This window comes from Melitaea cinxia, chromosome 7 (genome assembly GCF_905220565.1).
Source record: "Melitaea cinxia chromosome 7, ilMelCinx1.1, whole genome shotgun sequence".
Taxonomy (NCBI): Eukaryota; Metazoa; Arthropoda; class Insecta; order Lepidoptera; family Nymphalidae; genus Melitaea; species Melitaea cinxia.
In genome coordinates this window covers 10,477,365-10,486,960 of record NC_059400.1, presented here as the reverse complement: position 1 = coordinate 10,486,960, position 9,596 = coordinate 10,477,365, and the positions used below count along the sequence as shown (strand labels likewise).

General features: G+C 30.8%; 1 protein-coding gene across 1 annotated transcript; it reads right to left on the bottom strand.

Moving 5' to 3' along the window:
* Positions 1-2,950: 2,950 nt before the first annotated feature.
* Positions 2,951-3,460, bottom strand: LOC123655168. Its single transcript, XM_045591003.1, has one exon. It carries the CDS (start codon positions 3,458-3,460, stop codon positions 2,951-2,953), a length of 510 nt encoding a protein of 169 aa, XP_045446959.1.
* Between the last annotated feature and the right edge of the window lie 6,136 nt (positions 3,461-9,596).

Genomic DNA, 9,596 nt, shown 5'->3' with positions numbered 1-9,596 from the left:
GAATAAGAAGTAACGATACCTAGGGTAAAAGATTTGTTAATAATTATGGCAGTGACAAATCTTGAAGCTGAGAGATTCTTCCCATATCTACACTTGTAGCTCTTGGTATATAATTGGTATACAATTTGTTTTGAAATGGAGAAATTCATTATTCTTTCATTTTAAAATTAGTCATAAAAATTATACACATACTGTTTTTTCACACTTAATAAAGTCTGTTAGAATTTAAAAATTTGATCGAATCCGAAAAAGGTTGAAAATTAGGCCGGCTACGTACAATGATGTTTAGATAGATGTTTTTGTTTATATATTATTTGACATTGTCATGCATATTTTACTGCTAGAGAAAATGTGGTGTCTGTCTTAGAAAAAAGCTTGAACATTATTGAAATTTGGGCGTTTTCACTGTTTTATTTATAAACTACTCGTACTACTATGATAATAACCAGGAGTTATTGCATGATGTTATTCTTAATTATATGCTATGTTTTTTCTTAGAAGTATAGTTTTGTAATTATGTAAAAATTAATAAAATATCAGTAAAAATATTTTATAAAGAAAGATTAAAAGATATTTAATCTTTGGCTATCACAATTATCACACTCTTATCCTTTCAATTAATCAGATTTATTTTTTAATTTTATTGTATGTTTATTTTGAAGAGATTGTAAAGAAAAGAAAATAAATAAAAGAATCAATTATTCAACGTTATTTGTAAAACGCTATCAAAACGTTATATTCTGCCTGTACGACGATAATTATTGTAGATTCCAAAGTCAACTACTACATACAGTATTTGCCCAGCGGCCGCATCTTCCCGTATCTCTCAGCCTAAGCTATGTGTCCAAACAACAAATTACCTACTTAAGGCAAAGCTTATCTTCGTACATCGGTCTCGATAATTGTAAGATAATGCGGAAACGGTCACATATGTATAACTAAAATTAAAATTTTTATTTTTTATTATTTTAATTCATATTTTTTAAATTTAAGTCATAAATATAACTGTTGTTATTGTCGTTTAACAGTTCCACATAAATTTTATACCAATTAAAAATCAATTAAAATGTCAATAATAACAAAATATTTTCTAAAACTTAAATTGATTTAATAAACTATGAGAAAGGAATCTAATGTATCATTTGTTTAAAAAAATATAGCAATAATTTTATTGTATAACAAAATTGTAATTCCTTTAATCTATACATATAAATAAAATTGGAGTTTCTGTTTGTAATATTAAAATAGCTGCTTTATACTTTATACACGATACATGTACCAGAATAACCAATTTTTGCAATTTTTGTCTGTCTGTGTGTCTGTCTGTTTCTTCCGGCTACTCTCTGAAACGGCTGGACAGATTTTCACGGGACTTTCACTGGCAGATAGGTTATGTAATAAGGAGTAACTTAGGTTTATTTTATTTTAGAAATTTATTCATATAACTCTGCGAATTGAACATTAACTTTTTTTAAACTCCACGCAGACGAAGCCACGTGCTCAACTAGTATTAATCTATATCTATACAAATAAATAAAATTAGAGTGTCTGTTTGTAATATTAAAATAACCGCTTTTTACTAAATGCATATAGATGAATACACGGTACATATACAAAAATAACATATTTTACAATTTTTGTCTGTCTGTCTGTCTGTTTGTTCCGGCTAATCTCTGAAACGGATGGACTGATTTTGACGGTACTTTAACTGGCAGATATCTGATGTAATAAGGAGTAACTTAGGCTACTTTTATGGTAGAAATTTATTTATTTTGTATGTCTGCGAACTGTACAATATATTTTTTAAATTCCACGCAGACAAAGTCGCGGGCACGCATGTTATCTTATCATTTAATTGTATATATGTGCGGTAAAATTAATACAAAAGAATGATTATAATCTCATTTAAGTTTGAATAATATTACAAATATAAAGTTATCGAAATATGAAAAAAATAAATAAACATCATTTTAACCTTGACACGTGTAACTTTTTACAAATCCAATACTAGGGAGCTGTTGTGTTAATTATTTAAATAAAACTTGTCTGTTCGACATTTTAGATAAAGACGATTTTTTAATACTTATTATAAAATTAAAAATAAATATCGTTGTACCTGTTTTATTAATTTAAATTACAACCTCACCGTTTTTAAATGCTAACTTTATTCTAAAATACAATTTAAACGTGTTGTGTATTATTTATGATTTTTTACAATTTGTATTTGTATCAGCTGGGTGTTGCTTAAAACTTGTTTATCTTAGACGCCAACGGCGTCTACATGTTACACATATATCTAATATTTTCAGTACCTGGGTGACCGAGCTTAGCTCGGAATATTTAGTAAATCGTGTTTTTTGGAAATCATATTTAAATACGAATTACATATTTATATAATATGAATAATATTTTTTGCCGACAATAATAATTATATTTTTTATAATATAATTATCATTGTTGTTAATAATATAATAATAATAATAATTTACTCTTTATTGTACACATAAAAAGAAGTTTACAATTTATTAAACTATTCTAGAAAAGAAATGTACAACAGGCGGTCTTATCGCTAAACAGCGATCTCTTCCAGACAACCAGCTTGGAGGAGATAATGTGAAACAAGCGGAAAGGGTGTACAGACTTAAAATAAAAGAAAACAAGAATAAAGTCAAATATACACACATACATGCATACATATACACATACTACATACTACAAACAATATTAACTATACTAAAAATTACAGAACGTATTATATAAAAATATATAAATACATTACACACATAAATACATATAAACATATACACATACAAACATACATACTCATATACACATATATATACATAATATTATACATAACTATGCACTACTACAGTAGTAGAACAAATAAGTGTATATCAATATATTATCCAAATAGCAGTGACTAATGACGAAGTGAACGACAGTAATTTCAAAGTCTTAAGTAGTGTTCCTTAACCTTCTTTTTGAAAGATTCCAGTGATGTTGCACGTCTAATGTGAAATGGGAGAGTATTCCATAACCGTGCAGCCTCAATGCAGAACGACTTGCTGTAGAAGGCAGTAGAGTGTTTGCCGATTTTCAAAGTAAGATTTTCACTAGAACGAAGTGATCTATTGTGTGAGTCACAGAGAAACTCAAAGCGTTCTTTCAAATAAGACGGAAGGATGGGATTAAATAATATAGAATATAGGAGAGATAGCACATGAGTATTCCTGCGCAGACGTATAGGAAGCCACTTGAGTTTCGCACGGAACTCAGAGACGTGGTCGTACTTGCGAAGACCATATATGAACCGAATACAGAGGTTTTGGAGACGCTCAAGTTTGTTTAGTTGATCCTCCCTTAAGTCTAGATAGCAAGTGTCAGCGTAATTAAGGATAGGATGAGGAAGAGATTGGGCAAGAGCAACTTTAGTAGGAGTAGGAAGAAAATTACGCATTATATATACCTAAATATAAAAAAAACAAAAATAAAAAAATAATTAAAAAATAATAATGATAAAATATGAATAATAATAATTCGATTTTACCGACATAATAATAAAAAATAAGAACTGGCTATTTAAATAAAAAATAACGAGTGCAATTAGAAAAACAGAAAAAATAATAATCGATCTGGAAATATGAGGTTTTGAACCGTGGTCTTTTCAGTCGATCGCGACTTACCGATTTCCCATCTGAGGTATTACAACTTTTTTGACAAGTTAGAAATTTACCTTCGTATTCTAACGGTATTGTAGCCATTTTTTCATTGTCTAAAAACTGGGATAGAACGACATTTTCTAAAAATGAATCCTAGCCAGATTTATTTATCTCCCCCGAAATCCCCTGCATATTAAATTTCATGAAAATCGTAGGAGCTGTTTCCGAGATTGAGATTCTACATATATATAAGAATTGCTCGTTTAATAAATAGTATTAGATAGGTAGATAATTATTTTATTAATATAATTTAATCTTATTTTAAAAATACACTTGGCTGCTTGCCTTTGTCTACCGTGAATAGATTATATATTTTTTTCTATCCTGTCCAACGTTGAAAAATCAAAAATGTCGAAGAATTACCATTGACTAAACACTTTTTTATTTAACAGTGTATAAGTAGAATTTGTAGGTATCGTTATCCTTGTTAGCTGATGTTCCCAAATTGCTGATTATAGGCATAGTTAGCTACTTGTACTACGTTTGGGTTTCTAACACCTATGGTCTTTACGATGTCAAAAACCAGTTTTCACAAAAGTGCTGGTAAATTTGTATCCAAAATTCCTCAGAGTTTAAGCACGAAAGTCTTTGTCCAATAATTGTTATCAATTTAGTCTCCAGTTGCAGGTCTTATAAGTATGAATTTATGCAACATTAGGTAAATGTGACAACCCGCAGTGGAACAGCGTGGTAGATTAAGCGCCAACCCTTCTCCTACATGGAGAAATAGGCTTATGCTCAGCGGTGGGATGTTACAGGCTGGATTAAATCTATGATGTAAAATTATTTCAATATTTATGTTCAAACTTTCTTCTTTGGATGTTGGCGATGTTTTCAAACCTTCTTACTAAAGTATATTTCGACCTCCCCCTAAGATAATGATTTGCTACGATACGAGAAATTACGTTAATCATTCATTCGTTTTAAGTAACGCGTACAAATTTTTAGAAATGCGTATGGTACCATTTAACAGGTTTATGATAAGTTATTCTGTCTTAGGTGCCTCTATGAGTTTACAATTTTGTAGTGTATAGAGACGCTCACAAGAGCTCAAAATTAAGCTTTAGACTAAAGCTTAGACTAAACATATAATACTCTTAATGAAATTCATCATAAGACAGGATAAATTAATTAACTTATCTATTTTAATGACTCTAATTAAAAAAAATATTAAAATTTTAAGCAGAAAATCTGCTTAAATAGCTATTGATTTCGACACAAGCTTCAAAGTGAATGCAACCATAATTGCATATCGTTAAATAAATAACTACACGCCGTCTGGCCCAAAGTACCGTACCAGTGTTAGCGTGTGTTGACATGTAGCGTTTTAATTTGTACGATTTTATTTTTGTGTAACCCACACATTAGGAAATTCTAATATTTAATTTAATATTTAATTGGCTAGAGCACCGACACGGTCAGTCGGAGATACAGGTTCGATCCCCGCTGGAACGGTCGATTTTTGATATGATACTAAAAATGTAGTGTTTTGATTGATTCAGCATGTAAAATTCCACTGCTGGGCAAAACACTCTTTAAAGTAGAAAAAAATACAGCCGCATCGAAAACCTCCCCCTTTTTTGAAGTCGCTTAAAAAATGCGAGTGATAGAGCGTTTTTGAAAAAATGTGATATTATCTCTAATTATCAATACTGTAGATCACCTATATTTACCTATAGCTTAAAGTTAATTTTGTGTAGGTTTTTTACTAGTCATCGCGATACAAGGATATCTGAAGTATCAACGGTGACATGTCACTAACTATCTTTAACGTTTCACAAGGAATAAAACAATTAATTTAAGGATATGGCTTGTAGTTACACTTTGCTTAAGTAGGTGCAGTACGGTCTTATATACAGATTAGTACGATAGTGTCATAATTTTACGTTCGCGTTAACGCCGCTGTACGTCACTGCTATTGACGGGTGCGGTCACATATAGTGCGGTGCGCAGTGCGCACTGCGTACGCGTGTTGAGTGACCTTTCATTGAATTGGTTGTATTAAGTGACGTTTCATTGTAATTGGTTATATTTTAAAACATAATTTAACGTCATGCCTTGACGGCCGTAAATTGAAATAAAAGCGCAACCATTAAGCCGATGTTCCCCTACTACTGTAGTTGCCTGACCTGTGTATAAGACCGTGGGGTGCAGTAACTTAGATAATCTTTCTTCTGTCGTATGACAAATGTCATGTAATTGCATTGTTGCAAGAAAGTCAATTCTTTATTTAAATTTAGATTTAAATATTATTTATGATGCACACAAACACACAAACACTCTCACTCTCTCTCTCTCTCACACACACACACAAACAACATACATATACAATCATGTATGTGTGTTTCATACAATAGTTTTGTATTTATGTTTTTAATTTGAGTTGTCAGTGTTGTCGATTCCGGGGTCAGAAACATGACTTTAATAAGAAATTCACCGATAGATAATATTATCGTCGTTCTCGTGAATCAGTTACAGGATGAGATTGTCGCTATTGTTTAAAGCTAAAAATGGTAGAAGTAATAAATAAAAGTGGAGTATTTATATGTAAAATTATTTTCTCTATATTTCTTTTTCCATTATTAAAGGTAACTGAATTAAAATATGTCTTGTCTTAATGCTAATCAATAGCTTCCTCTTCTATTTCGAAGTTGTTCCAGTGCAGACTATCGGATAATTTCCTTAACCTTTTCACCGCCTGAGTCGGATTTATCCGACAAATGATTTCGAGCTTATTCCGCCTGAATCGGATTTATCCGACGCAAAACCATGTGTACTATATATTCAATTTCTAAATGTATTTTGATGTTTTAGCCTAAAATACATTTTTCTTTCGAAAGTGTATCTATTCAACCTTTTAGTGTTACAATTCAAATTTACTATATCAAGAAACAAAATAAAATACTATTTCAATTAAGGTAAATTTACTAATATTATCCCGGAGAAAGTGTATTGACGTCCAACGCCTATGTCGTATTTATCCGACAGTAGTGATGAGACATAATGTTAGAATTTATAAGATATGGAATATTCATAAACAAAAATATTATATTCAATACCAAGTTATTAAATAAAAAAAAGTACATTAAGTATGTAATTGTTATTTAATAACGTTAACGTGTTGTTTTTGCTCTGTGTAAATCTATATTTTGTAAGAAATTAGCGATTTAGTTATTTTTGTACGGACAACTATAAAAGCTAATTCCCATCCCTAGAGTGAATTCTTTTCGCCAGTATAGCCAGTACATAGCCAGCGCCTGCGTCGGATAAACACAACCGTCCATGAAGTCACAACCGTATGGAATTTTCTATTAGTGTTGCGCGTGTTTTTGTGATATAGTAGTGAGTTAGTAAGTTTTCGTTCGTGTTTTTAAAATTAAAATTTACCATGACGACTGCCGAAGAATTAATACGAATTCTAGAAGGTGATGACGATGACGAATTTGTGCCATACGAAGAATTTGATACTGATGAAGAGGTAATTATATCTTTTATTAAATTGTTTTATTTAAATTTATTGTGCAGTGAGAAACGATAATCTTATCTATTCTATCTTCACACAAACGGTGAGAACACGAGTTATACCTACGTTACGCGAGTTTAATCATGTGATGACATGAATGCTCCGACGCTGCACCGCCAGTGAAGTGATAGGTACCTACAGACATGCGATTTGTGAATGTTTGATTGTAATAGGTGTATGAATTATAAAATTAGACGAAATCGGTTATTCCTACTTCCTATTATTGAAAAATGTTACTTGTAATTGTTAGACTGATAAGGTACTACTGAGAAATGAAAAGGCTAGGTTCATTCAGTATATTTATAGTAATAGTTAACTGAGGTAGGGCACAGCAGGAATTTCCTGCTCAAAATATGGAGCAGCCCAACTGGGGTAGTACCTCGACCTTACAGAAGATCACAGCAAAATAATACTGTTTTCAAGCAGTATTGTGTTCCTATTGGTGAGTAAGATGACCAGAGCTCCTGGGGGAATTGGGGATTGGGTCGGTAACGCGCTTGCGATGCTTCTGGTGTTGCAGGCGTCTATAAGCTACGGTAATCGCTTACCATCAGGTGAGCCATACGCTTGTTTGCCGACCTAGTGACATAAAAAAAAAAATCGATAATCGATAGTAATAAATAAATCGATCGATGTTTTATTTGCTCATAAAAAATGTTGGATATTTTCATAGAGTATACAGTAGTAGGTAAATCAAACCATCAACTAAATATTCAGTAAAATTTCATAGTTTTTTAAAGACTATTTTTTTTTTATTCAAAATACAATAAGCTAAAATGAAATAATATACAGAAATCAACAAAGAAATATAAATTACCGACTTATAACAGAACGTCACTAGTGCAGGCGATCCGAGAACGCCATCACCGTAATTTTACGTGCGGCTCAAGATCAACTAGTCATATTTTGAATAAACGTCGATTGCGCTAGCGCCGTCGCCGTGATAACACGTCCACACTTTATGATTAGTTCTTTGCTAGTGTCTAGTAGTTGTCGATGATGTTATACAACGACGAAGAACTAATAAATATAGGTTTAATTTTTTTTATTTCTTATATGAATTTAACATTCACTTAAAATGAGATATATTTCAGAAATCAAACATTGCTATTTGTAGTAGTGGCAATTCAACGGAGAGTAATATTGAATAGGTAGGTTATTTTTTTTTCCATGTCTGTCATAGGTGTAGGTATATAAACATCATTTTAATACGTAATGCTCGTGCAAAAGACTTAACACAAATTAAAACAAAATCAAGAGACTTGCAACCCGTGTTCATCTCCAGAGTATTAATTTTTTTAATGAAGAAATAACAATTAAGACTGATTAGGTGTGTTTAAAGACTGATTAACGTATGTTTGAAGATTAATTTATGTGCGGTACTATACTTAATAAAAAAATTAAACCTTTGGTTAAAAATTTGTAATTTTTATTTATTTCATTACTTTGTTTATCGATAACTAAACTTTACCACATGCATATGCAAAATTGTACCTAAAAGTTGCTGGGTCTACAGGCACTTCACGCGAATTATGACATGGCGGTTAAAGGGTTAAACTTAAACAGAGTAACGATCGACGTTAGGCGTTCGTGATAACAAGCAAAAGCAAAACTGATGGATTGATATTCTCCGTTTTAATTTATTTTGGTCTTTATTTCATAAAGCTAGGTCAGGTGCTTTTGAAGATATTGAAGATTTTCTAACCGACCCTTTTTCTTTGCGGCCCTATGTACTTTGTTTTATTTGACATACAGACACGTTCGTCATGTATAATTATAAAAAGGATAGTTAAAGTTTGAAAAGTATTGAACAAGAAAAGGATAAGACAATTTTTTAATTATTGATTTTAGCCCTGTCTATTTAATAAAAAAATAAACAATCATTATTCGGTATGAGTGAATGTGTAAAGTAAACAATAAAACCACAAAGTAATTGATAGTTGTTATTTTAAAGCTTTTATTTTGACTAATGTTATGTAAATTACTATATATATGTATTTTATGTGATATAAACACAAGTTTATTAAAATTAACATTTTTATTACTTCATTAGCAAACAAAACACACAAAGTGGCAATGGAGTTATAGTGTCACTGCAAAATAATGTTACTTTGTCTGATGCACCCTCGACATTTCTGTTATGACTTTATTGACATTTTTCGTTATTTGGTTAACTATTTATTTATTTATTTACAGAAAGAAAGAAAACAATATAAGTAATGCAATAAACAGTGTAATAAAAATAATGTAAGTGCACGGTGTTTCTACTGTGTTATGGTGTTAGTATTAAGATGTAAAATACTCGAATGTTAGCAAATTTTATTTAATGTTGTTTTTTTGTTTAAAAAAAA

What these genes read in the sequence shown, in the direction of transcription:
- LOC123655168 (XM_045591003.1), bottom strand. Translation starts at nt 3,460, where the DNA reads ATGCGTAATTTTCTTCCTACTCCTACTAAAGTTGCTCTTGCCCAATCT.